The 19,853-nt window shown below is 41.6% G+C and overlaps 1 protein-coding gene and 1 long non-coding RNA gene across 2 annotated transcripts; one reads left to right on the top strand and one right to left on the bottom strand.

Moving 5' to 3' along the window:
* Positions 1-329: 329 nt before the first annotated feature.
* Poglut2 (protein O-glucosyltransferase 2) lies at positions 330-14,500 on the bottom strand. Its single transcript, XM_051153762.1, has 10 exons — positions 13,405-14,500; positions 11,981-12,186; positions 9,086-9,291; positions 8,835-8,912; positions 7,231-7,403; positions 6,873-7,110; positions 4,240-4,449; positions 3,497-3,586; positions 1,209-1,316; positions 330-552 (listed from the first exon to the last, which is right to left on the bottom strand). The coding sequence occupies exons 1-10, from the start codon at positions 13,584-13,586 to the stop codon at positions 535-537; spliced, it is 1,509 nt and encodes a 502-aa protein (XP_051009719.1). The 5' UTR covers positions 13,587-14,500; the 3' UTR covers positions 330-534.
* A 485-nt stretch (positions 14,501-14,985) lies between these two features.
* On the top strand, positions 14,986-19,840 carry LOC127196225 (uncharacterized). The gene is made up of 4 exons (XR_007831460.1): positions 14,986-15,361; positions 16,398-16,496; positions 19,200-19,224; positions 19,776-19,840. It is a non-coding gene; the product is annotated as an uncharacterized LOC127196225 (long non-coding RNA).
* The last annotated feature ends 13 nt before the right edge of the window (positions 19,841-19,853 follow it).

Here is a 19,853-nt window from a genome sequence, read left to right as displayed (position 1 = left end):
GGGTTCATGATAATAAGTGATAAGAGATTTGACTAACAACAGAGGCAGAGGCCAGATGAAGGCAACTCTTGCATGTCTTATTAGAATGAGATCTGGCTGCAACTGAGTGCATAGTCATTCCAAAATAAAAACAGCTTAAAGGACAGAGAAAGGAATTTGTATTTTAAGACAGAGTCTTGCTGTCTTCCACCTTAACATGTAGCCCAGACTGGCCTTGAACTCCTGGCCATCTTCTTGTGTCAACCTCTGGAATATCAGCAGATTTCAAGAATCAAGTGCCCAGACTCTCCTTTTTCTACTCATAGATAATAACTGGTACAAAATAGACCTTTAAACTAAAGGCAGTTTTATTATAAAAATTTTTAAATGTGCTATAAAAGACAGTCATGGGAATACTGCATAAGAAGAAATACTCTGAGGTGAACAGTCACCAGTAGATTTTACATTGTTTGTAAAATTAATACTTAAAAATAACCTTTACAGTTAAGAAGTGTCTTCAAAGCACCATCATTTGAATAGAAGATATTTTGCATATCATAGTTCATCTTTAGTCTGTAATTAAGAAGAAAAATGTTATGAGCCACTAAAAATCTTAGGAATCAAGAATGCTCATAGCAGATAATTATTTTTTCCTAAAGAGAGAGGAAGGGGGAAAAAAAAAAAAACCAACCAAGTTTCTTTTAGGTGTTTTAAAGGCTCAGGACCACACTCAGATCTTAAATAACCAGGGGTCTGTGTCACACTGCACCCTGTGTAATGAATACTATGTATAAAGGGATGGGGTAGGCAGACATGCCACTCTCATTCAAAGTTCTAGCAGTTTGTGAAAGATACTGATTTGGTACCTACTCTTTCAAAATCACATGAGATAAAAGGGAAATAAAACTTCCCCATTTCATACAAAGCCAAAACAATGTGACTCTAGTGACTTTATGGCTCTTACTGCACAGAAATGGACTAGCATAGATGATATATCCCTTAGGGGATAGTGAGTTAGTAGCAAATCATTTCTCATAAAAGAAAGACAAACTTGTAAACAACTAAAATTCCTACTTATGGACTGTCACGGTGTACAGAGTCCCAACAGGCTGATAATAAGTTACCAAATTTTAACAAGCATTGAGGATCCCTGCATATTTCACAGACAGTGAGTAAGTATATTCACTGGTGCTGTCACAGTACTGGAGCCAGAAAGCTAGTCTTGTTACCTTTCTCCTATGGCATGTGCAAGGAAAGAGGTCATCCTCCGTCTGTGGCTCTACCCTCTTCATACCCTCTCGAATTTGGGGCTCACTCACTTGTAAATTGGCATAGCCCTGTTAAACAGCAATACAAAAGAATTCCTTAAGCAATGCTTTAAATATACTCAGCAAATGAGACACCCTGGAACTTACAAGTAAAGCAATCATTTAATGTATATGTACCTTTAGTGTCTTCCATATCCATTCTAAGGGCCTGATACAGGGTTCCTGATTGTGCTGTGAATATTGGCTATCAATTCCTAATATATCCCTTATTAGTGTGTGTGTGTGCGTGTGTGTGCGTGTGTGTGCGTGTGTGCGTGCGTGTGTGTGCGTGCGTGTGTGTGTGTGCGTGTGTGTGTGTGTGCGCGCGTGTGTGTGTGCGTGTGTGTGCGTGTGTGTGTGCGTGTGTGCATGTGTGTGTGTGTGTGCGTGTGTGTGTGTGTGCGTGTTGCATATGTTGATGTGTAGATGCCAGAGGTGGATCTCATATGTCTGTCTTAGTCAGTCTCCACACTATTTTTAGAGACAGAGTTTCTCACTAACTGAATAGATTGGCTGGCCTTGAGCCTCAGGGATTACAGGTAAGTTCTGCCAAAAATGGATCTCTACAGGATGTTGGGATTCTATCTTGTCTTCTTAGGCTTTCGCCGTAAGCACGTAACACATCCAACTATCTGCTTAGCCCTATCTTGTTTTACATTTTTGAGACAGGGTGTCACTATAGTTGGCCTATTGGTAAGTAGATCACACTAGCACCAAACTTGCAGCAATCCTTTGTCTTTAACTCCTGAGTGATAAGATTACAGGTTTGTGTCACTATATCTAGCATATTTACATTTTAAAAACATTGTTGTCTTTTAAATTATGTGTCTGAGTGTGGATATGTACATGAGTCTGGATAACAGCAGAGGCCAAAGGTATCAGATACCCTGAAGCTAGAATTACAAGCAATTCTGAGTGCCCTAACATGGGTGGTAGGGACTGAATTCAGGTTCTCTGCAGGATCAGTATACACTCTTAACTGGTAAGCTGTATCTGCACCTTAATATCTCAAATTCATATAAGTAAATATTTCATAATATCTGCCTTCATCTTTAAGTGTAAATGATGTTGCCCCAAATCCTCCCTATAAGGAGAACAGAGCCTGCTTCTTCTTTCCCCACTAAGGCTGCATGATTCTGAGTCACCACCTTTCTTGATTATATTCTTTTTCTGCAATGAGTATGATACTAGGCATGGCTGCTGCACATTAGCTAAGTAAATGACACAACACAATGGATCTTTAGCTGTTCAGATGATAATTCCCCTAGTCTAGTTCATTCACTTTACATAGCTTACTCTCTGTATCCCTTCACCACCTTCTAGGAAAAATTATAAAATAGATGAATACAAATCAGAGGCAGAGCAACTTTGCTCTATAGCAGAGCCCAAGATATATTTGATATCTGTAGGTCTGAGACAAGAATCTTAACTTAGCTCTATTATATCATCATCAACATCATCACCAAATAATTTAATTATGTATTCTTTTAAAAAGATAAACCTTTTAAATCATCAGATATGTTGGGGTTATAATTTATAAATTTTTGGTTCATAAAAATAATTTTCAAGAAAAGGCATGAGTTATTTGGGGCCAAAAGGCTGATTATACTTTGCATTTTTTAAAATTAAAGCTTTTTTCATACTTTTATTGATTGCCTCAGTAACCAGTACTGCCAAGCAGTCCCCCCATGCAAGTACTCAGCAGGTCCAATCCTGCTTAGCTCCCAGAATAAATGAGCCTGGGCTTGTTTGAGGACAGTATGACCATAGACCCCAAGGAGGACATAGCCTTTTCCTACCCAAGTTTGACTTACTTTCCATACATACAGTCTAGCCCCAAAATCCAGGCCCTGAGGCCTAATATCAACACTTTTCACTTGATGTTGTCTTGTTCTTGGTATTCAACTTTTTCCCCCCTCACAGTGCTAGGAACTGAATCCAATGCTCATGCATACCACATATATGTGCCACAGTTAAGCTACATCCCATACCCCAAATACTTATTACTTAGTAAATGAGCCTAAGTTTTACCAAAGTGGTATATATATGTCCTTTATTAATAAAGTTTTAGAAATTTTTATGTAAATTATTGTTTGCCTGTAACATGTCTAGTCACAAGTAATATGAGGTGCATGAGTGTGTGTGTGTGTGTGTGTGTGTGTGTGTGTGTGTGTGTGTGAGAGAGAGAGAGAGAGAGAGAGAATACTAACCTGGAAAAGTTTGAAGTAATAACAGAATATATCATCACCCATTAGATTATTTCTTGCAAATTCTTGCCCTGCTTTTGCTATCTTCTTTGCCTAAAAGAATTAAACAAGCACACAAAACCCTTTAATGGAACATTTTTTTCTCTTGCAGACACATGCAGACCTTCAGACTATATTGTTAGATGACACAGAAAACATATCCTTGAGCAAAAACCCATACCCTTATGTGGCAAAAGGTGCATTTCACATAGCATATTTGTTCAGCTCAGAGAGGTTTGCAAGTACAAGTTGCCAAGTTGCCATCTGTAAGTACAAGTCTTAGAGATAAGCCTCTCTGAAGAGAGGAGTTAGACCCAAGCAAAGTAACAACAACTTATCAACTACACAGAATATGGAGCGTTGCATGCTCTCTATTCAGTTTTTAGCAGACACTTAGTTTCAATCCTAACTTCAATGAATAATTCGTTGTTTTATTCTACAGTAGTTACTGACATCTATTGCCAGATAGGTACTGCTTATGCCAACAGCCAAACTGACTGAAAGAAAAAACACAACCAAAGCCAGAGTTTAGTAGAGAGGTCAGCTAATCTATAATGTTGTTGTTATGTTCACCTTGAGGGGAACTGCATGCTATCCTTGCTCAGGTAGCATCGCATGCACAGGTAAAAGGTCCATCTGAACACAGGTATTCAGGGATGTTTCCAATACTCCTGTGTAAGAGCAAACTGTCCAGAGACTGACCTTACCTCTGCATCATGATCTTTTGCCCACTTAAGCTTTTCTAGCAGATCGCTCAGGTTGCTCTTGATTGGAATGTAGTGTTTCCAAGGCTGCAGCTCATTGTAAAAGTGTTCATAGTAGATGGAGTCCTGCTTCAGGACCACACTGTCGCCCACCAGGAGATAGGGCAAGCGGTATGCTGCCACAGTGCCATCAATATTTATTTGGTACTTGTGCTGCAAAATAGGAGTGTATAAGAGCCTTCATTAATTTCGCATTTTTACTCATTTTTCTTTCCCTTTCTATGCACAATTTTGCCTCCTCAGACAGATTTTCCCTTTCTATTAAAACTGAATAAATATTCTTATTATATACTGTATTGACATAGAGCTAAAGGTTTATTTGATATAGTCCCAGATTTTCCATACACAGCTACACATCTAACACTGAAATAGCTAGCAAATTAATAACATGGATGTCCTAATGCTACAGCATAAAGGAAGATAGACTTGTAGCTTTGTAAGTCCTCTGCTTCCTTATTGATATAAATGTGCAGGTAATATCAGCAATTCTATGCCATGTCAACAGTATTTTTAAAATATTACATGGCTACACATATATCTTAAGGGAATTAGTAATCTCTGGGGTGAGAATATCTGTGAATAATACTGTAGAAATCAGTAGCCGCAGATGTGAACAATTCAACATGCAAGAATAGAGTCAGTGATATAATATTGCCCTTGTGTCTGAGAGATGGCTCAAGCAGTAAAGTGCTTGCCATGCAAGCATTAGGGCCTGAATTTGGGGAGTGTGAGGAGTGTGGGGAGTGTGGGGAGTGTGGGGAGTGTGGGGAGTGTGGGGAGTGAGGAGTGTGGGGAGTGTGCGGAGTGTGGGGAGTGTGGGGAGTGTGCGGAGGTGGGGGAGTGTGGGGAGGTGGTGAGTGTGAGGAGTGTGGGGAGTTGTTGAGGAGTGTGGGGAGTGTGAGGAGTGTGGGGAGTGTGAGGAATGTGGGGAGTGTGGGGAGTGTGAGGAGTGTGGGGAGTGTGGGGAGTGTGAGGAGTGTGAGGAGTGTGGGGAGTGTGGGGAGTGTGGGGAGTGTGGGAAGTGTGAGGAGTTGTCGGGGAGTGTGGGGGAGTGTAAGGATGTGAGGACGTGTGGGGAAAGAGTGGCTGGGGAGTGTGAGGAGCAGGTGAGGAAGTGGGGGAGTGTGGATGAGAGTGTGGGGAGTTGTGGGGATGGTGAGTGTAGAGTGTGAGGAGTGTGGGGAGTGTGAGAGTGGAGGAGCAGGAGTGTGGGGAGTGTGGGAGGGTGGTTGGATGTGTGGTGTGTGAGTGTGGGGAGTGTGCGGAGTGTGCGGAGTGTGGGGAGTGTGAGGAGTGTGGGGAGAGTGTGGGGAGTGTGGGGAGTGTGGAGAGTGTGAGGAGTGTGGGGAGTGTGGGGAGTGTGAGGAATGTGGGGAGTGTGAGGAGTGTGGGGAGTGTGAGGAGTGTGGGGAGTGTGAGGAGTGTGAGGAGTGTGGGGAGTGTGGGGAGTGTAAGGAGTGTGGGAGGGAGTGTGCGGAGTGTGGGGAGTGTGCAGAGTGTGGGGAGTGTGAGGAGTGTGGGGAGTGTGAGGAGTGTGGGGAGTGTGGGGAGTGTGGGGAGTGTGGGGAGTGTGGGGAGTGTGAGAGTTGAGGAGTGTGCGGAGTGTGGGGAGTGTGAGGAGTGTGGGGAGTGTGGGGAGTGTGAGGAGTGTGGGGAGTGTGAGGAGTGTGGGGAGTGTGCAGAGTGTGGGGAGTGTGAGGAGTGTGGGGAGTGTGGGGAGTGTGAGGAGTGTGGGGAGTGTGGGGAGTGTGAGGAGTGTGGGGAGTGTGGGGAGTGTAAGGAGTGTGGGGAGTGTGGGGAGTGTGAGGAGTGTGCGGAATGTGCGGAGTGTGAGGAGTGTGGGGAGTGTGGGGAGTGTGGGGAGTGTGGGGAGTGTGGGGAGTGTGGGGAGTGTGGGGAGTGTGCGGAGTGTGGGGAGTGTGAGGAATGTGAGGAGTGTGCGGAGTGTGGGGAGTGTGAGGAGTGTGGGGAGTGTGGGGAGTGTGGGGAGTGTGAGGAGTGTGGGGAGTGTGGGGAGTGTAAGGAGTGTGGGGAGTGTGGGGAGTGTGCGGAGAGTGGGGAGGCCACCCCTGCTTGAAGAGGAGTTGTAGGGAGGAGGGTCATTCCATAGAAAACATGAAGGTTTTCTACCCAAGGTGCAGCAAAGCATCTGTCATGCCCACAAGGCCCAGGCACCACATCTGGACGGGTTTCAAGTCATTCTTCAGAAGAATGCCTGATAAGAAACACCGTTTTCATATCTTATTGTACTGTATGATTTTTGGGATGAAGTGTTGCTAAAATAACTTATATAGACTTACTAATTAAAAATAAGATTTGAGCAAACACTTTTATCTTAGGGGTTATCTGGAAAAATTAAAGCTTTTTCCAGGCTCTGAAATCCCACAATGCCATTCACTATCAGTGCTGTTGGTGAACCCAGATTCAGGCTGCTGCTTCAGGACTCTCAGGTATTAATTGTGTTTTATAATACTTGTCCATCCTCTGTAACTTGTAGACTTCAGTTTCCTTTCCCCAAAGTGCTATTTATATATAAATTGGAAAGCAGAGATGGATGGGCATAGGTGATATCATACCTTGAAGAAATCAAAAAATGAAATGTGTTTCACGATGGGCCCATACAGGCTCTCATCATGTTTAAAGAAGAAGAAATTGGTGAAAGCAGCATCGATGAGCTCTGGGTGTTTCCTACTAAGCTTTACCAGCTCTAGTCTTTCTTTGCGACTGTCTCGGCCTCTCCAGACAGCTGTGGAGTTCTTACTTTCCCAGGGAGGCCCTGTGTTAGCTTGCACCGACATCATATCCAGACTTACTCTAGAAGACAGAAAACGGAACATGTCTTCCTCCCAAACCATCAATTCATGAAAGCAGATGGAAAAGAACTCACCAAAGAGAGCAAACCAAGGCTCGGGGTCAACCCTGACCATCTCTCACCGGCCCATCGTTTCTAGAACAGAGTCAGTCAGGTCATATGTAGGCATCACAATATCCTTGGAATCTGTGGAGCCACACCAGGAAAAGATCGGCTGGATGTTGGAATTGGATTTCTTTTTTTCCAAAGGCCAGTCTCCCAAATTAACAAAAAACTCCACATCTGGCATCCTCACCTAGAGGTGGAGATAACAAGAACTTATTCACAGCCTTGCATTGCACACAAACATATATTTATCAGTTACCATTAGCAGTTGGAATTAGGTATGATGGTAATGATTGTGAGGCTCAGACAGGATGATCATGGGTGGGATGCCAGTGTGCTAGTGAAGATAATGCTAGTCAAGTCTACATGGTGAGTACAGGGCCAATGTGAGCAGGACACTGCTTCAAAATATGGAAAAGGGGATCTGTGAATATATATATATATATATACACACATATATACATATATATCATTAAGTATGCTAATTTAACAAAATTAGCCATTGCACAAACAAAAGGCGCCAATCTTTCCAACTTTGTTTGTTTGTTTTTTAAGACAGCCTTTCTCTGTGTAGCCCTGGCTGTCCTAGACTTGCTTTGTAGACCAGGCTGGCCTCGAACTCACATCAATCCACCTGCCTCTTAGTGCTGGGATTAAAGGCGTGCACCACCATGCCGGTTTCTCTTCAGATTGTATAAATCTTTCACCTTTCTAAATTTAGAAAGTGACAATCATTTTGGGTTAAGCCAGAAACCTTTAAGAATATAGTCATGTGGATAAGTACCCTCAGTTTACTTTCTGAGGTGTCCAAGTTGGCCCTCAGACTTAACATAAAACCAAGAAACTGAAAAAACTCATTTCTATTATTCTAATACTGCCAAGAGACTCTAATGAGATCACAGAGAGTTAGGGAGGAAAGAAAGGTAGAGAGAAGGAGGGAGGGACTATTGTTGGGAAATATAACACTTGGGGCTTTAGCCTTGTGTTCTTGTTAATGAGCCAGAGGCATTTTCTTTCCATGTGTGGTATTGCTATAGATTGACTTATTTTTTCCTCAAAATATAGATATGTTTAAGTCCAAAACCCTATGTCTTAAAGTGACCTTATTTGGAAATCAGTCATTGCTGATATAATTAGTTAAGATGAGGCCACACAAGAATGGGCGGTGGGGTTGTTAATCCAATATGATTGGCATCTTTGGAAAAAGAGAGGAAAGGTGACAGGAGGAGGCCCAGAGACACAGATTCTTGAGGGCAGAAGGTCATGTGACAAGGAGGCAGAGATTAGAGAGACAATGCTGTGAAAAAAAGGAGCACCAAGAATATAGGACCACCAGAAGCCAGGAAGAGGCAGGGAAGGATGCTGCCAGAATCTTAGTAGTGTGACTCTTCCAATACTTTGATTTCAGATTAGTGGCCTCCAGAATCATGCTCTCTTGTTTTAAGGCACTATAGCAGCCTTTAATATCTAATACGTATACCGGGGGGGGGGGGGCTTTAGAATAGCAACATAGAAGGCACCAGAATACAATGCTTAATATTGATGTTAATGATGTTTGAAACAATGAACTATAAAACCTAGATTGACATTGTCCATCATAATGCAGAAAAAATATACTAACCTTCCTAGTCAATGAAAGTAGTATGGCATCCATGAAAATCCTGAAGCCAACATGCTCACCGTGAGTCTTGACATAAATCTAAAAGAGAATTTGACATTTACTATATGTGTAAAATCCTTGGTAGATGTTGCTGCGGAAAGGCTTGCCAAAAGATGTACATAGAATGATGTTTAACAAAAGTAGTCAGATGTAACCAAATGGTCAAAACACTACAGAGTCCAGAAAACAAGCAAACTTCAATCATATTGTACCTTATTGTCCTTTAAGGTATAGTGACAAAGGCTCTGCCTCTGTCCAAATCGTTTTGGGATTTCTGCTGCAATCTTTTTAGGATCAACAGTAGGGAAATGTGACAGATCTTTCTGAATCTGAGTGATCGTTTCTGGACAGTTCATCTCCCATAGCCAGGCTGCACTGTCTTCCAAAGGGCAGTCACAGTTCTCATGGTAAACTGGTCCTATTCACATATAAACAGCAGTACACCACAGTGGTGAATATTTCACATAACAAATTAATCATAATAAACAAATGCTCCATGAACTTCAATCATTCTTCTATCATGTCAGCTCTTCTTCCTATATTTTTCTATTCTGGTCCACTCTGCATAGGTGCAAAACAAGTCAATGGGTAGTAATATATGTTCTATGTAGATATAATTCATTACTCTTGATAATTCCTGTACCTAGGAATAATCATGGGGCTGGAGAAATGGCTTAGCAGTTAAGGGTGCTTGTTGCTCTGGCAGAGGACCCGTGCTATATTCCCAGGACCTACAACCACCTATAACTTCATGCATGGGGATCCAATACCACTCTGGCCTCTGTGATACCTGCACATGTATGAGCATACACCCATTATAGGCACACACACACACACACACACAAATTAATTTTAAAAAATTAAATCCTTAGAAACAGTAACAAAATATTGGTAAAAAAGCGAGGAATCTATATGTCTTGAAGGATAAAAGTGATATGAATTACTATTTTACTGGTTTATTATAAAAACAAGTTCTTTGGATATCTATGGGCTGGAGAGATGGCCCAGCTATTAAAGGCTAAGCTCACAAGCAAAAATATAATGTACTTCTCTCAATGGGTAAGCCATTGCTAGTAACAACACAAGTAAACAAAGGACTCCAATACTGCTTTTTCTTTTCTTTTTAGAAAAAGAAATATAAAAAGAAGTATAAAGAAGCAAAGGTAATCCCAAAAACTTGTGATCTCGTTAATATCACAATGAATTATATACATTTATAAAAATAATGTTAGCATAATAAGAATCTGAATTGTTACTGTGTTATTCCTTTCTGATACCCTCAGATTCCAATCTGATCCAGCCAACAGATGACAATGAAATTTAGAAACATTTTAATGCTTTGCAGGTTGGATTGTACCATTGGAATCCCAGTGGAATGCAAGAAAAGAATTTAGACTATTAAAAAAATCTGTAATTTTCTTGTGGTTCTGTCTCACTATACAAAGGGTAAAATGTTGACCTTGTATCACATAGTTCTCTTTTCACCCTGATGAGAGAAATCTCTGTAACAGTGGCATGGAAATGATAACCAAACCAATGGTCAATCCATTTTTCCGCTTCAAGCTACCTGGCTGGCCTGGAGCTTACAACATAGACTAGGCTGGCCTCAAACTCATACAGGTCACTTACTTCTGTACCTCCTCAGAGCACTGGGATTAAAGACATATGCCACCACACCTTGCAATCTTACTGAGGATTATAAATTACTTAATTAGTTCATTCACACAAGAATTAACTATGACTACACATCTAACTTGACTATTCTCATTTGTTTATTTTTCTGTTATTTTTATTTTCTGTATACAGGTGTATTGCTTCCATGCATGTCCTGTGGTGCCTTTGGAGGCCAGAAAGGAGTGTCAAAAAGGAGTTACAGACAGTGCTAGGAACCAAACCCATGTCCTTTGGAAAAGCAGCCAGTGTTCTTAACCACTGAGCCCTGATAATTCATTCACTCATTCTTCCTTCCTTCCTTCCTTTCTTCTTCTTCTTCTTCTTCTGTTTTTAAAATGTGCATCAGTGGTTTGCCTGCATGTATGTGTGTACGAGTATGTCAGATCTTGGAGTTACAGACAGTTGTCAGCTGCCATGTGGGTGCTGGGAATTAAACCTGGGTCCTCCAGAAGAGCAGTCAGTGTTGCTAACCACTGAGTCATCTCTCCAGCCCCTGATTAATTCTTCTTTAAAATTAAGACTTGCATACATACACACAAAATGAATAAAAAGTCTGAAGTAGTACAACATAGAGGAGAGAGTGGCTATAATAGTAAGTATGATTTTTTGAGAATTTGTTTCAATTTCATATGTGCATATACACACATCAATTACTATTTATAAACATAAATGTGTGTTATATCTCTTATTGTAAGCTGTTCCAAAAAGTTTATAAAAGCTTGTTGTAAATTATGCATTAAAAACTTCTCTAATGACAATACATTATTATAAATTATGTATGTGTGTGTATATATATATATATATATATATATATATGCACATGTGAATGCAGGTGCCTGTGGAATACAGGTATTCTCTTCCCTGAAATTCAACAGCTACCTGACATGGGTGCTAGGAGCCAAACTCTCATTCTTTGCAAGAGCAGCATGTGTTCTTCACTGCCAAACATTTCTCTAGCTTTTTTTTTTTTTTTTTTTTTTCTTTTTTTTTTTTTATTCTTTTTTTTTTTTTTTTTTTTTTGAATTTTCGAGACAGGGTTTCTCTGTGTAGCCTTGGCTATCCTGGACTCACTCTGTAGACCAGGCTGACCTCGAACTCACAGCGATCCGCCTGCCTCTGCCTCCCGAGTGCTGGGATTAAAGGCGTGCGCCACCACGCCCGGCTTCTCTAGCTTTTTAATTTAATCATTCTTACTGATGCATCTTCAGGAAACAACTTCTCAAGAAATATTTCTTGGTCTTTAGTGAATTATAATGACCATGTGCATAATCAATGTCTCCCCTTTGCCAGGCCTCCTAATTTAGCTTTCAATAAGAGAAACATCTAGTTTTTTTCTTTTAGTGAAAAAATTATGCTACTTTTTTTTTTTTATAAAATTCTTATTGATGTGTTTTTGTATTCAAATCCTATTGTAAAGTTTTGTTTTAAAATACCTCTTAAAACATAAGGAGACTTGGCGACATGTTGACCATGGTGTTTGACCTCTATCTTCAGACTTCTGTAGCTTGCATACATTCTGTATCTCACTATGAAAGATCCATCCTTTCGATCTAAAACCTGGACACCAACTCGAGTGAACTGTTCATCAGGTGCTGATATTTTAACTTGGAATGCTTTTTCACCTGGAGAAGATATAAACCTGTTATGGGAAGCAATGAGATATGAGGGTTATTTTAAGCAAATGTAAACTATTTATTCTCATCAACTTGTAAAGGTTGAGTATTTTCTTACATACTTCTTTTAATGTTTTTTTATGTTTGCTTGCTTCTCTCTTAGGCTTTTAGTACCAGAACCAATATGATGGAATAAAGATAAAAAAGAAGATAATAATAACATAAAATATTTTCATTAGACACTTGCCAAGAGATACATTAAGGGTCCCCATCTACTTGGCATACAAATAAGAACACTATTCCTATCAGCCTGCTTCTAATTCATGTTCAACACATCTGACAATTTGTCATTTGTTAAATGTTTACTTGAACGATGACCTTATTTTGAAAAATTGCTCTTAATGGCTCAAAAGAAAATTCAGTATTCTGGGGCTAGGGAGATAGCTCAGAGGTTAAGAGCAATTATTGTCATATAAAAGACTTAGTTTAGTTCTTTGTACCCACTGTCCCCAAAGCTCACAACTACCTGCAGTTCCATATGGAGGAGATCCAATGCCCTCTTCTGGCTTCCTCCAGGACATGGACTCATGTGTTAGTATATAGCCCCACCCACAGGGTTTCTCTGTGTAGCCTTGGCTGTCCTGTACTCGCTTTGTGGACCAGGCTTGAACTCAGAGTCGGGCCTCTACCTCCCAAGTGTTGGGATTAAGGGCGTGTGGTGCCACGCCCGGCTTAATTAAACTATTATTACAAATAAATATACCAGTACTTCAAATTATATTTCGCTATGGAAAAATCAAAATGATTAGTCTGCCATATTAGCAACACAAGTGTTTTGGACTGAGTATTCCTGCACTTGGGATATGTTTAGTTTTTCCAGTTGTACTATTTTTCTTGAAACAGCTTGTGGCATAGCACTGAAAAATAACAGAGATTTGTTTAGCCTTGATTCCAATCTAAGTAGCTAAGAAGAGTTGTCGTTATAGCAATATTATTTATACTACACTGAATACGTATTTCGGAATTACTTTTAAAGTTACAGAGAAAAAATGATTTGTAAGGGGAAGCCTATTATAACCAGATTTAGACAGCACTCAAAAGTTCTGGAATGTAAACATCTGGAGAAAAGACGAGTCTGGAATAGATAAAGGTGAAGGACAAAAACAAAACAAATAACAACAACAGGGGAAAATGTAATTTTAAACCACGATCTCAAATTGTTGAGGAGTCATTTCTCTACTTACTGTTCCCCTGAAGTATCCACCGCCCGAATGTAGAAGTAGCGTGCAGGCAGAACTATGTCTGCTTTCAGCCCAGGTCCCCATATTTCGCTCCTTTCTGGGCTCAGTCTCCTCTCTCCGCTGGTCTGGGCAAGTGCTGGCACAGTCCCCACAAAAAGGAAGGCAAGCAGCGAAATGCTGAACATTTACAAGACCGAGTCTCGAAAGATCCACGGATAAATGCCAAGGTGCTAAGTGGACAGAGCTAGCCTGGGTAGGTAGAGGCACGGTGGTCAGTCCTAGCAGCAATCAAGGTCCCTAAAGGGTGTTTGGAGTCTCCGCTGTGCCCAACAAAGTCACAATCCTAACGCTGGCAAGTCCAGGCGAAGGATGCCACTCGTTCTGCTGAATTGATTAAGAACAGAAGCTCCTCTTTCTTCAGACAATAACTTGTGCTATTCTTGCCCCTTGAGCATCACTTTGGGGACGAATCCGTGGCAGGTTCCAGCCAAGGTGAGAGGTGAAGGATTGGCCTGCGCGGAGGCCTGGCTTAGTAAGGTCTTCTGCTAGTGGATGAGTGGGTCAGAGTGGACACGCGTCCTAGGCCCTCGGCTCCCTGGGATATGTAGTCCACCATAGGACTAGCGGAAATCCTGCCAGGGGTCCACCCCCACTACTTTTTCTTCTTCTATTTCTTTCTTTCTTTTTTAACTTTGGATCACGGCCTTTGGGCAACGCTTAAATACTACAGTTGCGCAACTGCCATATCTGGAGTCACAGCTAAGATTTCCCAACATATTTTGTCAACGGAATCCACCGCAACTGCAAATGGCAAGTATATATTAAACGATGAAAGAAAGGCCGATGTTGTCAATGATATCCAATCACAAGGTCCCGGCGCTGTCCTTGTTGTTTAATGGGACAAAAGACTCTGGACCTTGGGTAGGAGGCGTGAGGACACCTATCTGGTGTTGCCTTCCAGCACCTAAGTTCCAGGACACAAGGGAACAGAGGTATTCCCCAGCAGGGGGCCGGGCCCAGGGGCAGTCCTGCGCCCCGCCTCTCCGTAGTGCTGTCACAGCCTCCTTGCAGGCCCACCCGGGAAGGATCTGGGTAGAGCTGAGTCTCTAAGGAGGAAGAGGTGTAAGGGATAGAATTACTGGAACAAAACTCGGCTTGGGGATGCATCTGTGGGTACCCCTGTACCCTCTCCAGGAGTGGGTGTCCACGCTGCGCTCGCAGGCCCCAGACACCCGGCCTGTGGTGGCCATCCTCCCCGCGTCCCGGCCGGGGAGGTCAGGTCAAGAGGAGTCATAGGCTCTGCCCTCCCTCTACAGGGTAAGGGGCGTGGAAAACACAGACATCCCCCTCCTAGCCCCCCAATCCCCGTCCGCCCTGTTTGGAGAGCTAAAGTCGGCCTGGTTGTGAGCCACGGCCTGGGAATTCTTTTTTTTTTTTTTTTTTTACATCCCCTACCCCCCGACCACCACCACCGCCGCTACTGTCATTATAGGTGACTTCAGCTCATCCATCCGGGCCTCCCCTCCCAGCTCCCGGGCTGTCACTGGCAGCGGGCTACCTGGCCTTCCGGCCCCACCGGGTTGGAAGCAGCACCCTGGGCCTGCGCGCTCCCCCTCGTGGCAAACCTTTTCTTCCGGCTTGGAGCGAGGGAGCTGGCCGGGAGGAGCCAAGGAGGATTTAGCTGGCCTTGTCCCGTGAGGACTGGAGACTCCCAGGTCTGGGTTGGCCACCTTGGGGCAGGAGCAGGGGTGGGGTGGGGTGGGGGTCGGGGACACAGGAAATCGGTGCGTCTGCATTTGCACTCGCAATGCCACTACGCTCCCGGGTCTCCTCTACCTGCACCACTGTCACCTTCAGATGGCCTCGGAGCCTCCAAAGAGGGGCAGTGGGAAGTCTCCTGGCTTCCTACAGCTTGAGCTCCAAGAGCGCACCCTGCTCCGCAGGAATCCAATACTAGCAGGTAGGCCTCCCAGAGTGGGACTGCTCTACTCCATCAGGCAAGGGCGCTGATAGAAAATGGGGGGCCCAGCTGCTGTCTTAGCCTTTCTTATCGATCCTCGGCAAAACACTTTTCTGTTCTGTGTCTCAGTTGCTTTCTATAGGCAATATTAATTATACTATTGTGATATGTGGAAGGCTTTACTGAGATTTTATAAGATGTCTAGTTCACTACTGAACGCGGCATACTTAGGCATGTAGACATGTAAAACACTTAACCTGAAAAAAATATAACTCAGGTGATCAGTATTGGGTTTGCAAATGGTATGTTTATTTGACAGAACTGATCATTTCAATGACTTTCACAAGTCATTTCTCCAGTGCTGTCCTGTAAGCTTGGGGTTCAAATTGCTTGTGAGATACTGTGAATAATACAGTTTGGCACTGAGCTGTATTCTTGCAAGCCTTCTCATTACCAAGTCTTAATCAAAATGAGAGGGAACAATTACAATAATGCCTGGCGCAATGTAGGCATCTAAAAAGTATTTGTTGTACCTGGCTTCTTCTACAAAGGCTGGGCCTTAGAATGCAATTTTCAGGAAAACTAGACTTTCAGGAGGAAGCCACTTGTGTGTACACACACACACACACACACACACACACACACACAGTTTCTCTGTGGTACACAAAGAGACAACCTTTCTTGTGCTACACAGATAAACAACCTTTTTTTTTTGTTGTTGTTCAGAAAGAAAGGCTCCCAAGTATGGACAGGGCACCTGGCCTAGTTAGAATAGCAAGGAAAACTTCTCCAGAAAGTAACCTTTGAAAGATGGTGAGAATGAATTACTGAGTGGCTGGGGGCTGGAAGACAGCATTAAGAAAACCAAAAAATAATGTGGAAGAACAGAGAGGGTCTGTGGGTGAGGTGGCACAAAAGAGATAGATTTTAGGCTAGTTAAGGAATTGGCCTTATGCTCCAAGAGCAGAGGGCTTTAGGCAGGGGATTTCTACGAGCATATACGTACAACAGACTTTGCTATCTGCTGTCTTTTCAGGGATCAGACTAGAAAGGAGAGTTCAAAGGATGGGTGGCATGAAATTATAAACATAAAGAAGAAAGAAGATACACATTGCAGATGCCTTCAGGCTCAGCGGTGGGCAATCAGCCAACCCTTCAGACCTCCGTTTTTCCTGAGATGCTATTGCAGCTTACTAGAATAGTCTATCTATGTCTGTAACGGTTGTATTTCAAGTAATTATGCTTTCCTCATTTTAAGAAAGCAGGCTCTGAATGAAGTCCTAAGGGTACCATAGGCGAAGCACCTTTGACTTTAATTGAAAAGGGACGTAGATGTGGGTCAGTTATGGTGTGGAAAGAAGAAAAATGCTAGCATGTGTTCTCGGTAATTAGTTAACATTTTCTGTGAAATAACTTTCTGATACTGTTGATGCCTTTCATTTTGAGTGACAATTGCTGTAAAATATATCTTCAGGTGGATAGCAGTTAGTTTGTTTTTTTAAAGCTAAAATGAGAACAAAGATTATTCTTGTAGAGTGACCATTGCTTAAACAAAACAAAACTAAACCAGAATCAGATGTTTCCATGTTTTATTAATCAAGTCATATCTTTTATTCTTTTTTCAATTTTAATTTTATTAATTTATGCAGATTACAACCCAATTGTTATCTTATCACTTGTATCCTCTTGTTTCTCCTTCCCTCCCGCTTTCATCCTATTCCCCTCCCCTATATCTTTCATTCTTAAAAGAGGCTGTTTTCCTTATCTATTTTATTTGTTTAGCTTTGGTTATTTGAGCTAGGGTTTTGTCCAAGGTGTACTACTGGCTGGCTTACAACTAGCTTTGTAATTTAGTCCAGACTCCATCTTGCAGCAGCCTTCTTGTTTCTGCCTCCTGAGTCCTGGGATTACAGAAATAGCCTACCATATTCTGTTTTGCCTATACTTTTTTTCTTTCTGCATGTTCCAAATGAGCATAAAATTGTCAAACTGTGATACATATTGCTGGTCCCACAGCCAAAATTGTATTCAAGTTGAGAAAGTTAGTGATGGTGCATTGTGATCTACAGAGGGAAGGGCTGTGATGTACTGACTTTGTCCCCTGTGCCAGCTGACCATCTGTTATCCTTTCACACCCAACTACAGACACATTTGTGCTCCTCCACCACACAGACAGGAAGGGGGAAATGGAGAATCAGAGAAGTGCAGTCTGCAGAGAAGACCAGTGTGGTCTACAAACTTCATATATTGTACTTCTCTTTGTGTTTTCCTCCACCATCACCATCACACCACAGAACGAGGAAAAAGGAGAAAACTCAGACATTATCTGTAGACACACTAAGACTTCCTTACCAAAAAGTATTCTAAATGCAGGTACCACCTTTGTTGATATGTCCATCCTTTGACCCACAATTAACTGCAGATGAGGGAAAAAAAAAAACCTACTGAAGTTGTGAGGAGAATTCATTGCTGATAGAAATGTGAACTTACTTGGCACAGATGGAGTCCCTTCGTAGATGTGTATATCCTTAAATTCCATTGATGATGTACATAGCCTTTACCCCTTTTGAGATGCTGGAGATTCACCTGTACATCATCATATCTGTTTTTTAGAGACTCAGCCATAAGCTTATGCCACTCGATACTTATATGATTGTTATTAAGAAAATCATAACCCATGATTACTTTTATGTCTAATGTTTAAAGTAAGCAAATGACAAGATATATTAATACCTAAAAGTCAAAAGGACCCCCATGGGTGGGTAGTCTCTCATGCACTGCTTGGTCACTGGAGCCTGGAAAGGCCTTTCTTGCCCTTTCTAGCACCTGCTTTGGTTTCCTGTGGTGGTATGCTTCGCTGAGGACTTGCTTCTTTGTAAGGCTCTAGCTTCTTTGAATGCCGTTAGTAGCTATTTGAACTTTACTGTTTTCTTCCTCAGTGGAATCAGGTTAGACTTGCAGCCCAGTTTTCCCTGAGACTGATCAAAAGTTAATGACAGCATCTTTAAATTGTAAATTTTATTCGTTGTACATGATATTATCACCATGTATATTTTATCCCTACATACATTTTTTACCACCTTGTCAGTGTAGTACTTTAGGCAATATTAATTAGGCTTAATTCACATGGCACAACTCACTCATTACAATTACACTTCAGTGGCTTTTTAGGATACTCTCTAAGTTGGAAGTTTACTAAACTCCTGTTTTAGTTATAGAATATTTTCATTATTTTAAAGAAAAAGCTCATCATTCTGAACCTTCCATCTCAAGGCAAGTTATACCATCCTTTGTAGACTTATCTCTCTTGGAGATTTTGTGTAAAATTGGACTCTTAAGGGATCAGTTCCTTTGTGACTGGCTTCTTCAGTAGCATGTTTCCAAATTTCATTCACGTGGTATCAGAATCAGTTGTTCTTTTTATTGCAAAGTAGTAGTTCACCAAATGCATATGTCACTTTTATCCATTAGTCAGTTGCAAGGCTTTGGTTATTTTCACTTTTTGCCATTATGAGTACTGCTGCTATTTATGGGCATGGTTTAATGTTTTTAATATGTATCCACAAGAGAAAATTTCAGACTATAAGGTAAGTGTTGAAATGCATGAAAACTGCTCTGTAAGCCCACCAGATCATTTTATCTCTAATAGAATCTTATGAAGGATCTGATTTTCTTCACACTTCCCAACACTCACTGTTGCCTGTGTCTTGTTATTATAGACATCTTCGTGGGTATGAGTTGGTAAACCACTGTGGTTTTGATTTGTGTTTCCATAGTAACTAATGATGATGAACTTCTTTTCATGCACTCATTGTTCATCTCTGTAATGTCTTTACAGATGTGACTTCCTCCTTTTCAACTGGGTAATTTCTATTTTCTTCTCATATTTTGTTTTAAACTAATTCTTGTGTGTTCATGAGCGTGTGTGTGTGTTCTGTATATGTGTATGCAGATGTACATTCATGTGTGTACATGTGTGTGGAGGTCAGAGGTCAATATTGGATGTATTCCTCATTACTCTTATTTTTAAAAATAAGGTCTCTCACTGCACCTGAAACTCACTGACTTGCTCAGACTGTTGGCCAGCAAGACTAGGGATGCTCCTGCCTCTTCTTTCACAGAGCTTGTGTTTTGGTACACCCAGCTTTTTATTTATTTGTTTTTAGTGTGGACACTGGAGATCAAGCTTGGGTCTTCATATTTACATGGTATACACTTAGCCAACTAAGCCATATTCCCTATCTCCTAAGCTAACTTTTGATATAAGATGGATGGCTAGTGATCATAACTCAGGATGTATGGTCATAAAATCAATATGCATTGAGTGCAGTTTTATAAATCATAATTTAGTATAAAGTTTACTGTCCTTCATCATTGTATTAACAGTCAGCCTTTCTCCTCTCTCTTTCCTTAGGATAACATTTGTCAACTCTCAAGGTTGTATAGAATGCTGTAAGCATTTGCTAAAGTTTTTTTTTTCCAAAAGAGAGAG

The sequence above is a fragment of the Acomys russatus genome, chromosome 12 (assembly GCF_903995435.1).
Source record: "Acomys russatus chromosome 12, mAcoRus1.1, whole genome shotgun sequence".
NCBI lineage: Eukaryota > Metazoa > Chordata > Mammalia > Rodentia > Muridae > Acomys > Acomys russatus.
This window is presented reverse-complemented; position numbering and strand designations above follow the sequence as displayed.